This window comes from Carlito syrichta, unplaced genomic scaffold (assembly GCF_000164805.1).
Source record: "Carlito syrichta isolate Samal-C Ts95f unplaced genomic scaffold, Tarsius_syrichta-2.0.1 Scaffold313465, whole genome shotgun sequence".
Taxonomy (NCBI): Eukaryota; Metazoa; Chordata; class Mammalia; order Primates; family Tarsiidae; genus Carlito; species Carlito syrichta.
The window spans coordinates 222,203-245,419 of NW_007257561.1; the positions used below are offsets into that span (position 1 = coordinate 222,203).

The window sequence follows — 23,217 nt, forward strand, 5'->3', positions numbered from 1 at the left end:
CCGGAGCCCAGCAGGTCGAGGCTGCGGTGGCCGGGAGCGGCCACTGCACTCCAGTGTGGGCGACAGAGTGAGACTCCAACCAAAAAAAAAAAAAAAAAAAAGAATAGTTTAACACATTCTTGTCATTGTGTGTCTGTTTCTAGACGCTGTAAATATCTGTTCTTTTCTGAATAGTTGGCTCAGGAGGAAGCCTGGCCTTTCTCCAGCTTCTACAGCAACAGCAGCCAGCAACTACCAGAGACATCACTGGGAAAGTTCTCAATGGACGACATGGAACAACACTGGGCATGTTCCTTCTTTACATACCCTCATGGCCTTTCCCAGGGGCATGGTCACCATGGCTTCCAGAAGAGCCTGGTTTGATCCTCCCCAACTGTTCCACTCCCCCACAGTAGATTATAGAATGATTTAAAATACCTATGGCCAATAGTTGAGGGTAGCCCCATGCTTGCTCTCACTCAGTCTTTCAGAGATGGACACCACTCCTCATTCTTCTTATCCTATTATTCCATCATCTCATTTCCCATCTTCTCTTGTCTCTCAGCAAGAAGCAGAGACTTCAAATGTGTTTTCAGTCCTATTAGAAAACACATTTCCACACTAACATTCATGAATTTCCTTTATATACCAAGAGTCCCTAGAGCTGTAAGGGCTTGAAATGTGGGGATTCGATGATGGAATTCACCTGGATTAGAAATACAAGTACCCAAGGAGGAGAAGTGAGAAGCTTCAGCCTCTATTCTTCCTGAGAAAAATGAAATTGTTGTTAAGATAAAAGCAGAAGGAACAAAGGCATAAACAGTGAAAAAACAAAAAAGTTTGGTAGAAAAAGAATAACTATATCTACTAAAACATAAATCTACAAAAGCAGCCCAGTTTTATGTCAGACACTAGAATGCATTCAATTATAAGCTGAAAACACATCCAGGGAAAGTATAAATACATATTTAATAGGAGTGATCATTGATGAAGTAATTGGTTTATTCATTTTTTTCATTTACTGCATACCATTCAATCAATGAAACTCATGAACAAGTAAGAAGTCAGCTACTCTTTAACCCTTTTATTTCTTCTTTAACCTCTAACTATCACCTACTTCACAGCATTTTCTTTGTAATAAAATGTTTATTAATTGTATTTCTTCAGCATTATTTTTATATATCCCTACTTGACACTTCTAGAATCCACTAAAATTAACTTTTTCATAAAACTTTAAAAAATGTAAAGATATTAAAGTTCAGTTTCTAAAAACAGCCAACAGGCCAAGTTAGAAAAATATGTATTGGGAAAGTTCACTAAAATGCTACTCTCAGGATCTTTCTCATTTCAGTTTTATAGATGTGACAACCCTACAATGAAGTTCTTTACGGTACTTAAAAAGTCAAATCAGGATGGAGTTCAAGACTTTATTTTTATTTTTTATTTCTTTGAGTAGGAGTTGCACTCTGTCTCCCAGGCTGGAGTACAGAGGCACTGGTGCTACTTCAGCCTCAGCCTCCCAAGTTTATTGTAGAGACGAGGTCTTACCAAGTTGCCCAGGCTGGTCTTGAACCCTTGGACTCAGGCAATCCTCTCGCCTCTACCTCCCAAAGTGCGGGGATTGTAGGTGTGAGTCACTGCACCTAGTGAGTTCAAGACTTTAAATGAATTCCACTTCAGAGAAATAGTGTTTTTATTGGATACAGTATAAGTTCAGATCTCACTCCCAAGAGATCTTCAGATCTCTCATGAGTGAAATACTTCTAAAATTAATAACAATTCACTGTAATATTTGACTATGTAGGTAAAGTTGTAGTATCTCTTTCTGGAAGCCTTAAAGACAGGAAAAGAAATCCTGTTTTATGATTTTAATATTATGTCAAACCTCTATGGTTTGAATGTTTGTGACCTCTCCAAAATTTGTGTTGGAATTTAATACCAATGCAACAATATAAAGAATGAGGTCATTATAGGCCATGAGGGCTCTGCCCTGGTGGATGGGGTTAGTGCCTTATAAAAAGGCTGGAGGGAGCTAACTAGACCCTTTTATCCTTCCATTCCTTCCTGCATGTAAAGACAGCATTCCTTCCCTCTGAAGGAAGCAGCAAGTCACCATCATGAAAGCAGAGACCATGCCCTAACCAAACAGCCAACCTTTCAGCACCTTGATTTGGGACTTCCCAGTCTCCAGAATTGTGAGAAATAAATTTCTGTGGTTTATAAATTACCCAATCACAGATATTTTGTTACAGCAACACAAACAAACTAAGACACAGAATTCATTTTTTAAGGATATCATGGAGAAAAAAAAAAGGAGCGAAGGGACTATGAATGTGTGAAGGTAAAATAAAATGGGGTTATCTTGATCCAAAGATTACCTTGAAAAGGTACTGAGGACTGAGTCATTGAGACATTCATTGTCATATCATTCCAAATAAACACAGTGGCTATTTAAGGAGATAATTTTGTGTACATCAGTGATAGAAAAAAAGGGAGAGGAAAATGACTGTTAGAGTTGGATATAGATATATGGCCAAAGTGTGGGGAAATGCAAAAGATAAGCTAAGCAAGTCCCTCCCCGCACCCGTGTTTGGTGTTAGAATGTGAATAAAAGAAAAACACATGTATGGGAGTTTCCAGGGCCATCCTGTGCTCAGTCTTTTTTTTTTTTTTTTTGAGTAGGAGTCGCACTCTGTTGCCCCGGCTAGAGTGCAGTAGCATGCTCATGGCCACCATAGCCTCAGCCCACTGGGCTCAGGCGATCCTTCCATCCCAGCCTTCCAAGTAGCTGAAACTACAGGCATGCACCACCACATCCAGCTAATATATATATATATTTTTTGAGTTGGAGTCTCACTCTGTCACCCAGACTGGAGTGCAGGAACTACAGGTGTGCAGTACCACACCCGGCTAATTTTTTTATTTATTGTAGAGATGAGGTCTCGCCAAATTGCCCTGCGGGCTCAGGCAATCCACTCACCTCGGCCTCCCCAAAGCACAGGATTACAGGCTGAGCCACCGAGCCCGGCCCAGCTAAGATTTTAAAAATTTATTGTAGTTGCCAAGTTGCTCAAGCTGGTTTCAAACCCCTGGACTCAAGCCCCTTGCTTCTGTCTCCCAAAGTGCTGGGATTACAGGCATGAGCCACTGCATCCAGCCAATGTTCAGCCTTCATTTTCTGTCCTGAACTCTGGAAAATTTTGGACAGTGTAATTATCATTTAGATTCATTATACTGTAGACTTATTCATCTTTCTCTTTGCAAATTTTTCTCCAACTTCTCTGTCATTTTAAATATCAGATCAACTGCTGAACTGCAGAAAACGCAAAGTAAAGAATTTATTTTTTAGTCTCAGCTCAATTTGCTCTAAAGCCACTGCCCCTTTCCAGCCCACCACGCTGCCAACCCACCATTTTGTTGTGGGCACAGTTCCCATTTTTTCTAGCTCCCTCTTTACTTGCAAATTACACAGGAATTAAATATTTTTTAAAATGTGAACTTACATATTTAACCAATATTGGTTGAGTCACACTCTCCCACTCCAGAGAGTGGAGAATACTTGTCTAAATCATGCATAAAGAAACTTTATCAGAAGGCAATGCAGAATTTTACAGGCAAGCCCTGCCATATCCTCTTAATTCAGTGACTATGTCTTACCAGGGTGGTTATTACTCATTCAACCAATTGTAAGCAAGGTAAGTTGGCACTAGTGAACTTAAGAAAAAGAGTATTACTGAAAGACTGTAAGAAGCTCAGTAGCAAAGTTGGAGAACCAAGTAGGGACTAAGTGTTTCGGAGCTAAGATATAAGAACTAAAAGAAGAGTCTTTTAGAGGAAGGTGTCTTCTCAGAGCAGCACTACTGGAATAAAAAGTCTCCAACAGAACCCAGGCTCTTTGTCTCTCAGCTAATAATTCAAATTCCACGGAAACCATTTGTCCAGCTCTTGGGAAAAAGACACCTGATTAATGGACCCCAAATTCAATGGGAGAGAGAAAGGAGCTATTGGAAGTTTGGAAAAGTCCACTATTCTTGTTTAAGTTCCTGGTGCTTGAGCTGAAATACCAGCAGCTAGTGGATAAGCTATCATAATAGAAGATCAATTCTGTTTTAGCAGCTCTGACTTGGAATAATTTGAACAGCATTTGCTCAGCCATGTCTAGCAATCAACTCCTGCCACTAAACCAAACAAACATGTAAACAAACCTCAGAAAACTCTAAGTGGGCTTACATCAGAAGTTAACAAACAAACAAACAAAACCCTTATTTGTCAGGGTCATCCTTACCTGGCAAATAAACAAACAAAAAATAGTATCTAATATATACGTTCTCTAGTTTTATGTGCTGTGACTTAGATCTTTTGTACTGTCTCATTTAATTCTCACAAAATCTGGGACATAGGTATTATTACCACCCTCAGGGAGATTACATAATGTGGCTAAAGTCTCACTGCTATCAGGCAATCTACACATAAAGCCTGCACTCTTATCCCTGCACTAGGCTGCAGGGACTCAATGGGACTCAGTCACACAGATAGTGTTTCACAGGGGGCAAGAGAGTGTAGTGGTTAGAGCCACAGACATGAGTAAAAAAATCTCAGGTCTGCCACTTACAAGCTGTGTGACACCTTGAGGCAATAAATTTAAATCTCCCTAAGCCTCAATTTCCCTACCTACAAGGTGGAGAGAGTCACATCAGGGTCAGCATACATTGTTGCGGAAAGAAAGGGGAAATGTGTATAAAGTTCCTACCCTTCATATGCTGGTCACATATGAAGTGCTGAATAATCACTAGCCATGATTAGTTACATGCCTGTCTCCCCTTAGAGACTAGTCTGGGAGGCCCAGGTAGTACTCTTGGTATCTGTATCCCTAACACCTTTCTCAGTGACTGGCCCATTAGCAAGCCCACTTAAAATCTGCTGGACAGAAAATGTTTGCATCAGGGTCCATGGCATCACTGCCATGACATACTTTAGGATTAAAATGAGCTCTTCTTATAAGGCTGTGGCTTCAGATCATTTTGCCCCTTATGCCAATGATGCCTTATCCATGCCCCCACCCTCCCACCCATCCACCCATTGCCCTCAGACTATTCACTTCAGGAGGTCAAGATCTGTATCTCTTTTGTTCTCTAATGACAAATAAATAAATAGTAAGAGTTTCACAAATATCTGTGGATTTAGTTTTCTTTTGGGGGGGTGGGTAAAGGGGGTATTTTTAAATGGGTTTAAATTTTACAAATACACCAAAGACTCATATAGTGCTGCCGGCATTGGATACAATCCTGGGCCATAAGTCTGTATACTTCTTTGCAACTGGTCCTATAAGGGCAGAACCCTTCATCTCGCCTTTATTGTTGACTATGGTCCCCGCATTATCTTCAAAAAAAAGAAACATGCCATCTTTTCTCCAGTATGATTTTCGCTGTGGAATGACCACTGCTGGATGTTCTTTCTGAGCTCTGATTTGCCTTTCTTGACTGTGGCCCTCACCTTGTCACTCACACCAGCAGCAGGAAGTCTGTTCAGCCATCCCTTGATCCCCTTCATGGAAATGATACACAGATTTTTGGCTCCTGTGTTATCAGCACAACTGATCCCAGCGCCTACTGGAAGAGCCAGGGAAATTCGAAATTTCACACTGGAGGACCCACCACATCCTCGCTTTGACATCTTGAATTCCAGAAAAGACTGAATTTTCAATAGACATTTGTAACATGTCTTACTGTATCTCCAGCCCTTTCACATAGACATATGCAGCATCTCGGCAAAGCAGGTTAAAGACACAGGTTTGGAGTCAGACTGTCCGAGTTCCAACTCCAGCTCCACCCTTTGCTAGCTGAATGACTTTGGGAAGTATAAATAAGCTTTCAATGTCTCAGTTTTCCCTCCTGTAAAATGGGAACAATAACAATATTAAGTTGTTGTGAGTATTAAACTGTTCATTTGGCTGGGTGCAGAGGTTCACACCTATTAATTCCAGCACTTGGGGAGGCTTACATGGGAGGATCACTTGAGGCCGGGAGTCTGAGACCAGCCTGGGCAACATAGTGAGATTCCTCTCTACAAAAATAATAAAAATAATAATAATTTGCCAGGCATGGTGGCATATGCTTGTAATCCCAGCTACATGGGAGGATCACTTGAGCACAAAAGTGAGGCTGCAGTAAGCTATGAACAAGTCACTACACTCCAGCCTGGGTGACAGAATGAGACCCGGTCTCCAAAAAATATAATAAATTAAATTAAAAAATAAATTGTTAATTCACATAAACTTCATAAAACAGTGTCTGACACATACTAAATGTTCTTTAAATGTCAGCAAATATTAATTTTGTTTGTAGCTGTTTTTATCCCATCACACTGTCTTGAAGAAATTATTCTGACTGCCTAAATCATCTCTCCTTTCATGTAAGAAAATATAAAAAGTGGCATCTTTACTTCAAAATCCTAAAATTAATTTGCAGCAGAGAATAAACCATAGTCTCAAAAAACTGATTTCCAAAGACATTTTCAAAAAGAAATGTATTTATAGGGGCCATTCTTAAACTAAAAATCCTAAATGACCCCAGATATTCTGAAGTTTGTCTCTTCCAAATCAGTTGTATTAGAAAACTCCCCAGCAACATTTGTCATTATTCTTTCCACAAACAAGAACAGCCATATTGACATGAACAGACGTGTTCGTATGAATAAAAACATACATGAACAAACACCAGACAATGGAATTAGGACTCACACACAAGCCATCCCCTGCCTTCACCACAAACCTCATTGTCCTATTAAGGCAAAAAGTATGTCAGTCCCAGAATGCACCTCCCATCTATTAGACCATGAATCTAGCGATCAAGCCACACATTACTTAAACACTGAAATCACCATATTTAAACACAGTGCTTCCCTACACAGTGGGGAGATGAGGAAGAGAAAAATAAAGGTTGAGTGTTTCATATACCTTCAATACTGTAATGTTCCAAGCAAAGCTCTCAGTTGCCTTGTTGAGTTTTCTTCCTTTCAAGCCTTCTTTTGCCCCCAGATTATGAAGTTCTTCATGGAACTCCATCCCTTTGAAAAAAGAATGCATTAGGACTCTTAACATTCATTTCAGAAAAATGAGCATTTTGTTATGAAAATATTATCAGTAACATATAATTTCATGTTAAAATAATTATTAACATTTAATAAATGTATTTAAGTTATAAAGTTATTTATTATTTACTTAAAATATATTAATTATTTATGAAAATATTATATTTTAATAAAAAATTCCTGTCCTCTCATCATTTCTAAATCCCTAAATTGAATTCTCCTTTTCATTCTGTTCATCCCACCAAATAGCTGATACTAGGGACAAACTAACAAAAATCAATGCATGAGGCTAAATTGTATTTTAAACAGCCAGGAGCTGGAAATAAAGACATGGCAAGCAAAGAGGCAAATACTTCCAACGGGTTGCATCCACCTTGGTTGGCCCCTTCCTGGTTTTTGCAAGAAATGGTGTGATGTATGAATGGCGGTCACATGTGAGGGGCACACGTGTCTTCCTCGTCTTTCTGAACAATTCCCATGGCTAACAGTAGGCCACACAGATAACATTCAGTTATTGGTAATGCTGATGCACAATAAAAAAGTTTTCTTAGAAATAGCATTCCTGGACTGGTTACAATGACTCATGTCTGTAATCCCAGCACTTTGGAAGGCTGAGGAGAGAGGATTGCTTGAGCCCAGGAGTTCAAGACTGGCCAGGCAAACCCTCACCTCTACAAAAAAAAATTTTTTAAAATTAGTTAGGCACGGTAGCATGCACCTGTAGTCCCAGCTACTTGGAAAGCTGAGATGGAAGGATTATCTAAGCCCAGGAGGTAGAAGTTGTAGTGAGCCGTGATCATGCCACAGGACTCCAACCTGGGCGAAGAGAGTGAGACCTCGAATCAAAAAAAAAAAGTTTCTGGAAACAACGAAGTGTTTTAGACTTGGGAGTGGCCTTAAAAGTACTTTTAGTTCAAACCATTCACTTAAGCTTGAATACTATAAAAAACAATCCTCATCATCTGTTTCTTCAGGATTTGTCTTATAATCTTACGAATAGACATCATGTTCTTTTATGAAAAGCTCACTCCATCTTTGGAAAGTTGTGACTGATACTGAGCCAAAATCTCCTTCCCTGGAACTTCTGCTCCTTGGTGCTAGCTGGACAGAAGCCAGCAAGGTCGAATCTCTTTTCCACGGTGCAGGCCTTTCAATATTTGAGAGAGGATAAATGGATAAAATCTCCTCCAGTCTTCTCCAGATGAAACATTCTCACATGATTCAGCTTACTCATGACACTTCTCTAGGGAAAGGCATCTAGGCAGGGCCACTGCCATGTCCAATTTCCTAGAGTTAAACTCTGTGATAACCTGGACCCAGGAGTGAACACTGTACTCAAAGTGGACTTGAAGCAGCCCATACAAGGTGGGGACTTAGCACCATTCTCCTCGTTCTAGGGACTCTACTGTCATGATGTACCTGTGGCCACATCACAAACTCTGCACCTGGTAAAGAACATGACCATGGAACCCAGGCTCATGTCCTGGTTCTGCCACTCACTAGCTATGTGGGTCTGAGCAAGTACCTGAAACTCACTGGGCTCCAGTTTCCTCACTGGTGACACAGTGGTTAACCAAGAAGGTTTACCTCATGGGATTAAGGGGAAGATTAAATGAGGCAGTACATATCAATCTCTCAGAGCCGAGCCTGGGATCATATAAGTTATTCTTTTTGTTTTTCCTGTCAACAGAAACGTCTAAGCCTGCTGGTCAGTAATGAAGGGCATCATTGAAAAAATTTGGTCTGGGGTCAAAGGTCAGCTCCAGCACATGTTGATGTGGGGATCTTGGGTATTTCACCCAGTCTCAGAATCTCAGGTGCCTCTTCCATAAGTTGGATATAATGATTGTTACTGTGCAGAAATGTCATGAGGCAAGATAATAGATGCACTTAGCATATCATATGCATGTGTACCAAGCAATTGTCATTGTTGCCATCTTCTTTATCATCATTATTATTGTGCATGTGGACAGAGGAGCAAATTTATCCAGGAGATAAAAGCCCAGGGGTGTGGATAAAGATGAACATAAATAAACAGAGGTGTTTCACAAGGATATGTGACCCATCCTATCTTTAAAGAAAGAACAAGTCTAAACTCTAAACTGGGGATGAGTAAATGGGGCAAAACCTAGAAGACTAATAGGATTATGGTTCAAAATATAAAAATGAAGTGGGTTTTAAGGGGCCATGTGGAACCATAGCTTCCATACCAGCAGTGGAGGGTTTTGACAGGGTCCCATATCACAAAAGTGGATTCAGAAGCCCTCATCCTTCCAGACATCTTCACACACCCACCCCTACTCAATATACACACATACAACCCACCTATTATCCCGTAGGTTTCTTCTGAGCCAAACAAAAACTAAAGTGTAACTTAAAGTATAGTTATACAACACCATAAAATACTTGAATTTTAAGAGAAAAAAACATGTAGTTTTTGAAAACAAATCTGTCAAGAATTATTATGGTTTCTAAACAAAATGGAGAAAACAAACCACAAAAAAAAAGATTACCTGCTTTCTGACACTGTATAATCTTTTCCTGGACTGTGTCTGCCATTTCTATGAGAAACCGGCTCTCTTGAATCATCTGTTACAAAATAAACATCAGAAAGGTGGTTGTCAGAAATCCTCAAATTGGCTCATTGGAAAGATGACTTACAGAGAGACCCATGTGATACTTCACCCATGGTCTCAACCACAAGAGATGGGAGAGGGCAGGAGAATCTCTGCTCCAACCCCTGTCCATTGTAATGCTGAGGCTAGTGTTCACTTCCTACTGATTGATCCAGTTGTGTAACTTGTGTGGCACACAGTGGGCACCACATAAATAACTGTCAAATAAATGCAAACATGTTATTTAAGTCCTAGATCATATTCATAAATATGAGGTCTGATAATTAAGTTTGCGAACTCATCCTAGAAAAAGTGCTACATACCTCATTGCTGAATATCACTAAGGTCACCTTCGAAGTGCTCCCCTTGGGAAACTATGCACCGACACCAGCGCCTAGTCTATCTGTGAAGCAATTTTGAAACTCTTTTTCTAGAATGACCATCAGCACTGTCGTCATATTACCTTTGATGCCCTGAATGTCATCCAAATGTCTTCCTTTCAATATTTTCTTTATCTTCAGGTAAAGGAGAAAGTCACTAGGGGTAAGATCAGGTGAGTAGGAAGGGTGTTCCAATACAGTTATTTGTTTACTGGCTAAAAACTTCCTCACAGAGAGTGCTGTGTGAGCTGGTGCATTGTTGTGATGCAAGAGCTCCTGCAGGACCATTTGTGCACACACCTTTCTCATGCCAAGAATTTCAGTTAAGATTTTCCTTTCTTTTTTTTTTTCTTTTTTTTTTTTGAGTTGGAGTCTCACTCTGTCACCCAGACTGGAGTGCAGTGGCCGCTCCCGGCCACCGCAGCCTCGACCTGCTGGGCTCCGGCGATCCTTCCGCCTCAGCCTTCCAAGTAGCTGGAATTACAGGCATGCACTACCACACCCAGCTGATTTTTTTGATTTATTGTAGAGATGAGGTCTCGTTGCCCAGGCAGGTCTCGAGCCCGCAGGCTCAGGCAATCCACTCACCTCAGCCTCCTAAAGGCGCGGGATTACAGGCTGAGCCACCGAGCTCGGCTAGGATTTTCCTTTTTTTATTGATATTTATTTGGTCTGCTACACTTCTCACAGTTAACCAATGATTTTGATGCACAATTGGAAGAATTTTTGCAATATTTTCATCAGTTCTGCTTGGTACTGGCCATCCTGTCCTCTCTTCATAAGTGATGCTCTCTGTCCCCTCAGAAAAGCATTTAATCCACTTGTACACTGCCATTTTCTTCATGGCAGTGTACAAAAACTTGGACTAACATGTTCCTGATTTCACGTCCACTCTTGCCAAGTTTAACAAGATATGTAACATTTGTTTGTTGGTCTAATTCAAACTCTGACATTCTCATGACAACAGCTCTGATGGTCATTCCAGGAAGAGTTCCAAAATTGCTTGATGGGTGGAGTAGGCACTGGCGTTGGTGCATAGTTTCCCCAGGGGAGCACTTCGAAGGTGACCATAGTGATATTCAGCAATGAGGTATGTAGAAGCTTTTCTAGGATGAGTTCGCAAACTTAATTATCAGACCTCATGCCTCTGATTCCACCCCCTTGCCCCAAAGAATACAGCAACATCAAGGCAAGTGGTATTGGAACGCAATAGCACTGAGAAACAGAATAGATAGGGTTCTTGGCCCTTACAGAAGCAGCCAAATATCACCTTTATAAGTGTTTTCTGCTCCATTTCATCCTCCCTGCCTTTTCCTTATTCCCCTCTACCAACACCACCAAAAAAAAAAAAAAAAAATGAAGTATCTCCCATTTTCTCCAAGTTCTCTTTAAGCTCCCTTTACAGTGCTCAGAGCTGGGTTTGAAGTTCTACTCAGCTACTGGTCAGTCTAGTCCTTCCCATCTCACTCCTTCCTAATGCCACTACCAGAGGCATTTTCCAAAAGCACAGCACTAGGTATTAATAATTCCTGGCTTTGTCATTTTCCCCTTGCTTATTGAAATGAAGTAAGATTTTTCTAAGCTAGAGTTTATGTGCCTTTTTGCGCAGGCCCATTTGCCTCAACAGCCTCTCCCCCAACGATGTTCCATTTGTCCTAGGAAGTGTGATTGATCACACTTCCCTAGAAGCACCTTACTTGCTCTTCCTTCCACCCATGTCTTTCTGATAGGGAAGTCTTCTCAAGTCATCTCTCCCGGTCAAAATCCCACCAGGCCTCAAAGCTCACTGCAATTGGTTTCCCAATTTCCCCTTCGTGCTCCTTCTCACTCCCCAAATTCCCAGAACATTCTGTATTCTGGGTCTGTTCACAGAATCTCTTACTTTTATCTGAAATTATATTTACTGTTGACCTGTATTTTCCACTTTCTCACTTGTCTAGTAAATTGTAACTCCAGAAGAGTAGAGGCTTAATCACATTCACCTTTTTATCTCCAGATTCATTCATGCATTTGCATAATCACCTTTTCCCTGCGTTGTTTTTGTGATACTTACTTCTTTTTCCACTCTACTACCCACACATGTATGCACAATAAAGTGAATGAAGTGTCTTATTTATTATTGATCACTTCTCAAACCTGTCATTATCATTTTGAACTCTAATCTCTCTTTTTGTCTTTAGGTTTCTCCACTCTTTTTTTTCCAGGTGTCTCCATTTTTTTCTATAATTTTACATGCCTTTAATTCCCTTTGAAATTAAGTACCGAAAAATAAGCATAAAGCTTTTGACAGGATTACCACTGTAGAAATATAATAATCAAATGTAAGGAAATAAAGTAAATGTTGGGGCTAGGCATGGTGGCTCCTGCCTGTAATCCCACCACTTTGGGAAGCTAAGGCAGGAGTAGGAGTATTGCTGAGGCCACCAGTCCAGGACAAGCCTGGGCAACATAGCAAGACCTGGTCTCATCAAAAATGGTTTTTAAAAAATGAGCTGGTCGGGCACAGTGGTGCAAGCCTGTAATCCCAGCACTTTGGGAGGCCAATGCAAGAGGATTACCTGAGACTAGGGGTTTAAGACCAGCCTGGGCAACTTGGTGAGACCTTGTCTCTACAATAAATCAAAAAATTAGCCAGGCATGGTGGCGTGTGCCTGTAATTCCAGCTACTTGAAAGGTTGAGTCAGAAGGATCACCTGAGCCCAGCAGGCCATGAGCATGCCACTGCACTCCAGCCTGAGCGATAGAGTGAGACTCCAACTCACAAAAAAAAAGAGCCAGTCGTGGTGGCATATGCCTGGAGTCCTAGCTTCTCTAGAGGCTGAGGCTGAAGGATAACTTGAGCCCAGGTATTCAAGGGTGCTGTGAGCTATGATCGCACCACTGTACTCCAACCTCAGTAACCGAGCAAGACCCTGTCTCAAAAGAAAAAGGAAATAAATGTTAAAATTTTATTGTTTATTTATTTGAGATAAAATAAATTCAAAATCAAAACATACTCTAAACCAGAGGTCCTCAAACTTTTAAAACAGGGGGCCAGTTCACTGTCTCTCAGACCGTTGGAGGGGCGGACTATAGTTTTAAAAAAAACTATGAACAAATTCCTTTTTTTTTTTTAACTATGGTCTGCGGACTATAGTTTAAAAAAAAAAAAAACTATGAACAAATTCCTTTTTTTTTTAAACTATAGTCTGCCCCTCTAACGGTCTGAGGGACAGTGAACTGGCCCCCTGTTTTAAAAGTTTGAGAACCCCTGCTCTAAACCATATAATTCAAAAGCCCCCAAGTAAATATTTGCTAACTCCATAGTCTAAGAAGTTTCTATTTTTCCCATTGTCTAATAGATTTCTTAAAGAGACAGTCAAGTGTGATTTAACCTGCAAAACAAGGAACTTCTCTTTGATATTCTTCATAGAATAACATGAAGTCCTTTAGTAATAAATGTCCCAGATTGTTTCCTAACATATCTCATCATTAATATTCTCAGAAATTAAAGGCATTGCTCATATGAAATTTTTTCTTAAGAGTATTTGATCTTCTCTATGATAACAGCTTCCATTACATTCAGAAAAATAATTGTATTCTACATTCTGCATTCAACTTTCAATTACTAGTAGTTACAGAAAAAACAAGATGGATGGCCAAAATGTAACAATAATTTCAAGTTGCAATTTAAGTCAACAATTGACCTGCCTGGGCAACTTGGCAAGACCTCATCTCTACAATAAATCAAAAATTAGCCGGGCGTGGTAGCACGCGCCTGTAATTCCGGCTATTTGGAAGGCGGAGGTGGAAGGATCGCCGGAGCCCAGCAGGTCGAAGCTGCAGTGGCCGGGAATGGCCAATGCACTCCAGTCTGGGCAACAGAGTGAGACTCCAACTCAAAAAAAAAAAAAAAAATTTCAAACTTTCCTCTCAACTAATTATGTAAGTTGTTAGGGAGGGAAAAAAAATGGCTGATTTGAGTTTTATTTCCTTCCTTGGTCTCTACTGATACTGACAGAAATGAAATATAAAGCACAAAGCCAGGGAGAGAAGGTGAGGAGATGTCCTCAGATAATGCCCCAGTTGGGAAGTCAGTACAACTCAAGTCAGTGAAGGCTGGAACAACTCAGTTGATAGAATCTGTCAGTGGCCCGATTTACATATCTGATGTCTCAGCTTGAGTTGCTGGCTGCGTTTGCCTGTTGTAGTCATACAAAGGGCTTTTCTTTGGTTTTGTCACATGAATATCTCCTAATGGATCTTATTTCCTTGCCAGGGCTTTGTCTCTAAAGGAATAGATATACCCAGATAAAGGCGGCATTACTTTATGCATTAGATGTGTTCTAAGCAGGGGTGTATAAAGTTGTAAGTTAAGATTAAACTCATGTATTTAAAAAGAAAACTTTACTGAAGGGCACAGTAATGCCTTTATTCAGAGATGGATTCAATTGTCTATCCTGTGTGGAAAAAAACTGCCTTTTCAGCTCTTCCCAAAAAGGAGTTTAACTAATTGCCCAGAATCATTACTCTATCCCCAGGCTGGAGTGCTGGAGTGTAGTAGCATGATCACAACTCACTGCAGCCTCGAACTCCTGGATTCAGGCAATCCTTCCACCTCAGCCTCCCAAGTAACTGAGACTACAAGCATGTGCCACCATGCCCAGCTAATTTTTTTATCTTTTTGTAGACTAGATCTTGCTATATTGCTCAGGCTGGTCTCAAACACCTGATCTCAAGCAATCCTCCTGCCTCAGTCTTCCAAAGTGCTAGTACTGCAGGTTTGAGCCACCATGCCCAGCCTAATTCCCTTTCATTTTCAAATTCCTTAAATATTTTGAAGAAAATAGATAAAAAGTATTGTTGATAATCTGGTATCTTTTGTTTTTAAGCCACCAGTCCTGCCAACATGGTTAACTCTCGGAGAAACAGAAACAAACATAAAGTCAGAACATTCACAAGCTCACGGGAAGTCTTTGGTGTACACCTGGAGTGTTCTCGGTACTGGGTCTAGGGCCGAGTCACATTTCCATGCCTTATTTATAATGGCACAGGACAAACATTTGTCACCATGCTCACGACAGTGACAGGATCTACTGCAGGGAGCTGGCTTTGTGAATAAAGGAATCATTTTCTCCAGTGGTTCTATTTCCCAAACAGTTGTCCTCTATCCCTTGAATGATCTTAGAAATGTTTGTTCTTATCCAGCTATCATTACAATTTAACTCCTTCATAAAATTGCCAAGTGACTAGGCTTTGCAAACTTTTGCCAGAATTTTCAGGTCAATTTGACTACCTTTAACTAAAAGCGCTACAAAAATTTGAGGATTCAGGAACACAAAGCAGACTTTGAGGAAATAAAGTCAAAATTCCACAAAGGAACCAGTCTGAAATACTTGCTTATTGACACATTGCTGATATCCAGTGTCCTGGAGTCCCTGGCACCAAGTGGGAATTTTGTCACCTCCTCAAGATGCTGACAATTTGCCCCTTAGACAATATCCGTAGACATTGCTATACCCATAAGTGAAGTAAGTTTCCATGCACCAAGTGCACTTTTGTTTTTAAGTACCCTGCTCTGGTTGGGTACATGCCAGTAGGTGGCCCTTCTTTTGAATTTTGTTACTATACAAGCCAACATACTTTGTTTTCCTTTCTCTCTCTCTCTCTCTCTCTCTCTCTCTCTCTCTGTCTCTCTCTCTCTCTCTCTCTCTCTCTCTCTCTCTCTCTCTCTCTCTCTTTTTTGAGTCAGGATCACCCAGACTGGAGTGCAGTGGCACAATGGCACGATCAGGGTTCACCACAGCCTCAAGCTCCTGATCTCAGGTGATCCTTCCGCCTCAGCCTCTTGAGTAGCTGGAAACATAAGCACATATCACATCACAATACCTGGCTATTTTTTTTTATTTTTATAAAGACAAGATCTTGTTATGTTGCCCAGGCTGATCTCAAACTCCTGGACTCAAGCAATCTTCCTACCTCAGTCTTTCAAAGTGCTGGGATTATAAGTGTGAACCACCATGCCTGGTTCAGACATACTTTTTGAAATGCAAACTAATATAAAGTTCTACACAAACATCACAATGACAGCCAGTGGTGAAAAAAGAGTATCTCTGACTTACCTAATCTCAATTTAAATTGATTTCAATAAGCAAAACTAAACTGGGGAACTTTAGAACTAACTACAACTTTTTCCCATCCTGACCTGAATATAAGTATATTGGTGATAACACTGACATAAGAGAATGTGCTTAATCCAATCCATAACACCTGGCTTAATTGTGATACCTGCCAGTATATTTGTTCCATTGCAAGCGTGATTAGATGGCAAAAAGCTTTTTTTTTTTGCTAGAGTCCTGCTCATGCTAGCCCAATCAACTGTTCTTCAAATCACACCCAACTGACTTAGTAAAAGATTAAATAACTCTTGATTCATGTTCTCGTGATTGTTTTGATTTCTTTTTTTATCTTCAGAAAATGTGTTGCCCTTTCCCTTACCATAGTAAAGTTTTAACTTTTATGTTAATGTTAAATAAGTCAACACAGAAGTCACCTTTGGAGAGCACTTTGGGTTTATTTTTCACAGTTGCAATCTCCTGTAGCTATTCTACCTCTAAATGATAAATTTAAAACACTAACTACTCCCAAAGTTTTCACATTAATTTAAAATACTTAAAAGGATCAAATATGTTAGGCAAATACTTTTTGACCATGCATGAAACATTAGACAGCTGAAAACACTGAGAGATAAAAATCAGCTATCTAGAGTGAAAATTATATAAGGATCAGACAATATTATTCTTTCAAAATTATTTGCAAATAAAATTCTGCCGAGTACCGGGTGGGAGTGGGGGTAGCGGGAGTGTGTTACAAATCACTGTGAAAAGTCCATTATGGGACTCTAGCTGAGGACATAAAATATCACTGGGTCCACTCTCTGGACACTGTCACTGCCCCTTCCCTCTTTAGGTGTAAATCCTGCCTTCTAGCAGGATTGCCCATTCCTTGAGGGCAGAAAGTTTGCCTGATACCATTTCTTTCCTCTAGCACCTTGTGCAGTGTACATAGTGGTGTTCAAACATATCTATTTAATTGACTAATTAAAAGCCTAAAGACATACACACAGTGATATGTCAAAAGAGAAAGTGTTATTTTACAAGTGGCAAATACCCATGTTCCCACCATATTTTCCCTTTTCTCCCAAGTCACAGAGCAACCATGCTTTGCAACCTGGCTTTCTGTTTATTCATCTCTCCATCACACAGAATCAGATGCAGAAATGTAACTAGAGTAAATTATTAGGGCTGGGCCCAAGGATAGGTTTTGAGACTACTACTAAACATACATGCCTAAAAACACTATTGTAGAATGAAAAAAGTCAAACTTATTCAAATTAATTTTGATAGTGACCTACTGATAATACAAAGTGTTTTCCAATGTAATCTCCCACTCTTACAACTCCAAGTTAAATAATTAGTAACATATTCACATCACCATTCATAGATTCCTAGGGCTAAGCAGGACCTTACCAGGTTACCTCTCCTGCTGGTAAGATTACAGGGTCTGCTGTAACTGCCACAGCCTATAACTCATTGGCTCACACATAAAGAAACTCAAATTACATGTCTCCATTTTTGAACACTAACTCTAGGTGATACTTTTGGTAGCCAATTTTCATATTTAACAACCCCAAAATTAAGATCAATCCCCCATTGAAAAAAAAATCATATTGGCTTTATCTGAAAAATGTAATTATACATTAATAGCCTTAAAAAGACAGTGACTCTATGAATATAGGACTACAGTAGGGTATTTTTCTAGAGAAAGTAAAAAATCCAGAGCAGGGAAATAAATCTTGCTCTTTTCAAAGATCTGAGACAAAAAAAGAAAAAAAATCACAGTGCAGTAAAGGGACACTTAGAAATGGTCTTCTGATTTCAAATACAGTTCCAGAAAACCTGTCCTGATGACTACAGGGCCAACGAAATGGCACTGTGGCAAGCAATCTAATGTCAACAGCGCTTGTCTTTATGCTTAGCCCGGGAAGGAGGCATTAACCCACCTTCAACTTTCAGGGCTTTTACTACTTGCCAGAGTTACTGATGGGCAATGTTTCCAGTTCCCTCTGGTGCTGTTCCAGAAACTGTACACTTCCCACCTCCGGCCATGACAAGTGTTTGATATCAGAAAATTCATCTCTGCTTCAGCTGCCCAGACAGGCATGTACATAGTGACATCCCTATACAGAGTATCAATTATTAATGGTGGGAGTAGACAGGGCTGCTTGCAAGCAAAACTGCAATTCTTTGAGCAACTGTACCCTCGTCTTCCACAGCCTTGGAGATCTCTCTGTCATTGTGATCTACCCCCTTTCCTAGATAGAACCTGCTTGTAGAATTGCTAAATTCATGAAAGGTATGAATGAATTACTGATAATCCAATGTGCCATGACTCACAGAGGTGTTTTTGCATTTTAAAAGATATAAAAAGTCTGAATCGTAGGGAATTGGTTGTGATTTTGAAATTTCAAGTACCAGGAAGCAGACAGAAAGCATGTTTTAAATGAGACATGACTGGATAGGGGAATGTGCTCTTCCTGGTCTTCTAAAATTGTGGCACATCAATAGGCCCATTCTACTACGAATATATTTGATTTTTGATTTCTTGATATCAATACCATTATCATAGAATTATAATTGCCAAACTGATGTTCAAATGACTTTTAAACTGAATTTTTTAAACCCTCGGAGGGAATCTTTTCCAATATTAAATGAGTGAGTGTTTGGTAATGAGTAGTGACCATCTCAGGTCTTTAGGGAAAGCTACATTTAGAAAAAAGCCTGTGAAGATGAACTCAGGGTCAGTTTTTTCTAGAATATCTTCATTTTATTTCCCCTTGATAAATAGTTTAGTTCGATGCACTCAAGGTGGATTTCAATCTGTGTAGGCTACTGGGTTGCCTGATTTGTCTCTTTCAGAACTGAAATAAGCCAAACATTTATATCTGTTCAGGAAGGAGTTCAGGTTGTTTTTTATTCTAAACATATTCTGTTCTTTTCTGGCAGTTACAGTTTTCCTCTTGGATGGTATCTGTGCAGTTCATTACCATTTTTGAGAAATTCAAACATTTAAGCAACTTGAGTTTAATTTGATCCCAAGCTGTTCATTTTGGAATCACCATCCCCCTCCACCACCAGGCAATAAACCCTGGATTTGTTCTTCTGCCTTAGTCATCCAAATCAGTTTTTATTAATAGTCTGTAGGGGTTTTTTTTTAGACTTTATTTTTATGAGACGTTTTAAGTTTACATAACAAGTGAGTGGGAAGCACAGAGAGTTTCCACCCTCTCACTCCACCCCACCCCTTAGCTTCTCCCACCGTTTACATTTTGCATTAATATGGTCTACTTTCTACAAATGATAAGCCAATATTGACATGCTAGTATTAGCTAAAGTCCATGGTTTACATTAGAGTTCACTCTTTGTGCTGTATATTCTACAGGTTTTGGCACATATTTGATGACATGAATCTACCATTACAGTATCATACAGAGTCATTTCATTGCCTTAAAAACCTTCTGTGCTCCTAATCATCCCCCCTCCCCCCCCCACTCCGCATGCTCCAAAGCCCCTGGCTATTACTTACTAATCTTTTCACTGTCTCCATAGTTTTGCCTTACTCTGTAGGGTTTTAACTTGAATGTACAAGACAGGAAACAATTCAGCAAGGGTGGTGCCAGGGAAGTAAAATCAAAAAATTTAATAACATATCATGAAACACATTCAATTATAGAATGGAAACCACACTATTTTCACCAACAATGAATTCTTTTTTTTTTTAAATTCAACAAACATTAATTGATAACGTACTATGTGCTAGTACTGTTTTAGGTGCTAGAGATAAGAGCAGTAAGCAGAGAAGTAAGCAGACAAATAGGGTCTTGACCTCATGGAGCAGACATTCAAACTGAGGAGCAAAAGGACAGGAATTAAACCAAGGGTCAAACAAATTTTTTTCAATAGTGCTAAAGTGGGAGGATGAAAATAAAACATGATTGTGTGACAGAGGGGCAGATGGAAATGGTAGTCAGAGAAGGGTTCTCTCAGAAAATGACACTTGAGTTAAGAATTAAGAGAAAAGGAGGAATAAATCCTAGTGTCCCATTGCACAATGTAGTGACTAGAGACTAGACTTAGCAATAATACAATGTACATTTCAAAATAGCTAGGAGAGGTGACCTTGATGGCATAGAGGTGAGTATAGTGGCCTTCCAAAACAACTAGAAGAGACGATTTTAAATGTTCTCACCACAAAGAAATAAGTGTTTGAGGCAACGAATATGCTAATTACCCTAATTTGATCATTACGCATTGTATACATGTATGGAAACATCCCATTATACCCTATGATTATGTATAATTATGTGTCAAGTAAGAAAAAAAAACAAACTAAAAAAATTCCAGACAGAGGAAACTCCAAGTGCAGTGGCCTGGAGATAGGAAAAGCTTGGTCTGGTTGAAGAAAGAAAGTTGATGTGTCTAGAGAAGAAGAGCAAACAAAAGGGAGGTTGCGGGGGTGGGGCTTGAGAGACAGGGGAGACGAGAAGCAGATGACGTTTGAAGAGGCAGGTGAGGCCTGAGAAGTGGGTGAAGCTGGAGAAGCAGGGGAGGTAGAAAGGGTCAGATCATAAATAGCACCATAAAAGCAGGAAGGTGACATGAGTTGGTCTGTGCTTTTAAATGATCACTCTAGATCTGTAGAGTAACTCAGAAGACCTCTTTAAAATAAATACTAACACTAATACACTAAGAGCATCAAAGATGCCAACCAATACAATGCAAATCCTAGAAAGTAAAAATGGTGTTTTAATTTCAAGGCCAATATCATCATCATATGTATCCGTCCCTATCATCTCAACCCCCAAAAAAGAAATACTCAACAGATGTCATTCGTGTGTTCAATCACTTCTGCTGTCTCCCGAGTTTGCCATTTGGCACAGGGATATTGGCATTCAATTCCCTCACAAAATGAAGTCATTTCCAATTGTAAATGAAGACTTCATTGTATATAGGTATTTCTGCTTTTTACTGGAGTCTTTTATTTTAATCTTTGGAAAACCATGCTCCACCTGCAATTACAGTTTACATTTTTAAAATATAGATGAAAAAAGGCTAATATTTCATATTGGCTTCAGTAGATAAAACTAAAAAAAAGAAAGAAAGAAAAACACCATCAGACACTTGAGGCTATGAGATGGAAATTGTCTAGGTGCGTTTCTGGTTGTTACAGCCCAGCTTCAGGGAGCACCCTTTCCACAAATGCCTTTCTTCCTTAGCTTAAAAGGGAAGCAGAGGAATAAGTGATTTCTACTGTCTGTCTCTATGGTAACTAGTACCCTAATTTCACCTCTTAGATGGCAATTATACCTATTCACTGAATAGCTTTCAGTCCTCACTTTTATGATGAAAAAATTGATTTTGTGAAAAACGAGATACAGGTGACAGGCAAACTTTTCCCCTAGCAACTGTGAAGGCAGTTTGTAACATGTACAGTCATTCATGAATAGAATGTGCTCCACTGGACCTTCTTATTTTTAGTTGTAAGATGTTTACCTGAAATGTCTTTCTTCTGGTTGCTTTTTAGTGCTAAAATATTACTGTTTCCCTTTCTTAACTTTTATTTTTATTCAATTATAAGATGAGTTGGGCTTATTATGGAACTTGGCAAATACAGAAAAAATGTAGAAAAACCTAAACAAGAAAATAAAATTCACTCTCCTCATATACAAATAATCATTACTAATAGTCTGCTAACATATTGGGTACATTACTTATAAATACAATTTAAATCCCATTGTGCATTTTTTATAATTAAATTTTCTACAAAACAGATTGTGAGAAGTTCTCCACATCACTAAATATTTTTCTAACACATGATTTTAATATCTTCCAATGAATCTATAATATAGATGATTATACATTACTTAACTAATCCTTTGATGTTGACATTATTAACATAAATGTTTATACACACCTCTACAGGCTTAGAATACGTGCAAGAAAAAGAAATACATGAGACGGGAACAAGATGGCGACGGCACAGGTGAACTTGTGAGGTTCTCCGAACGTGAGTACCCAAAAAGACTGTTACTTTTCTTTCCCCATTCCCCAGCCCACCACCAGCCGCGCTGGTGCGAGGCCCGGGGACCTTCAGTCCCACACAGGGCCAGATATTGTAGCCCTCTGCTGCTGCTGTTCCACTGCATGCATGGAAGTCTCAGGTCCCAGCCCCCTCCCAGCTCCCTCCCTGGCTACATTGTCTCCAGCCTGGCACCCAGCACCAAGCCACCAGTCGCCCAGGGAGGCTCTGGGTGCCCGCCCCTCAGAGACACTGGTCCCATTCCTGGCTGAAGTATCCTGTGGGGGGCCCAGGGCCACTCTCACCACTCACCACCTGCCCTTTGGAGCTTTGGAGCTCTGGAACTCCGGGCTCACCCTGGCTGAGGCACTCAACGCAAGACTCCAAGCTGGGGGACCCAGACAAGTGGACAGAAACAGATCTGCAAACTGCCTGCCATTCTCCAGGCAGAGACTTTCATTGCCCCGCCCACCTATCAACAAACTTTACCTCACTTCCTAAGGCAACTGGGTGAAATAGGAGACAAAGCCCCACCCCTATGCTGCAACCAAAAACAAAGGGGAGAGGCCGGAATCGGAGATCAGAGAAGTGACTTTAGTCTGATCGCTTATTTTGACTTATGATTTTATCATTGTAACTGTTGGTTTTGATCACGTTTGTTGTTTGCCTTCTGACTTACATTGTTTCTTGATTTTATTGGCCTGTCTCTGTGTAGCTATCAGTACTCTTTAGGGAATCTTTCTTACGTGTCTTTCTTCACTTCTTCCCGGCCTTGTGTCTCTTTCTCACCTGATAGTTGATGTGTATATCTGTTTTCCCTCTCGCTCTTCTCTCTTTCTCACTCCCTATTGATCCCCCTTTCCTCCATTATTTTCCTCTTTTATACCCACCCTTTTAATCTAGGGACCAAGAATACATACTGCTGAATGGACAGATTGTAAGGCAGAAGGAAATGGGTTCCAGTGTGCTCATACACCTGTTTGTGGATGCTAGAATCAGCATTCTGAACCACAGCTTCCCTCTCAATTAAACCTGAA

The 23,217-nt window shown here is 40.0% G+C and overlaps 1 protein-coding gene and 1 pseudogene across 1 annotated transcript in view; both read right to left on the bottom strand.

Moving 5' to 3' along the window:
- The window catches only part of PLCL1 (phospholipase C like 1 (inactive)), a 66,391-nt gene that overhangs the window by 30,909 nt on the left and 12,265 nt on the right, over positions 1–23,217 (bottom strand). The window contains exons 3-4 of the mRNA XM_008070507.2: positions 9,582–9,657; positions 6,935–7,044 (exon numbers count right to left, since the gene is read on the bottom strand). Coding sequence (XP_008068698.1) covers positions 6,935–7,044; positions 9,582–9,657 — 186 coding nt within the window. The remainder of the gene's footprint in view (positions 1–6,934; positions 7,045–9,581; positions 9,658–23,217) is intronic.
- On the bottom strand, positions 5,234–5,652 carry LOC110596747 (annotated as a pseudogene).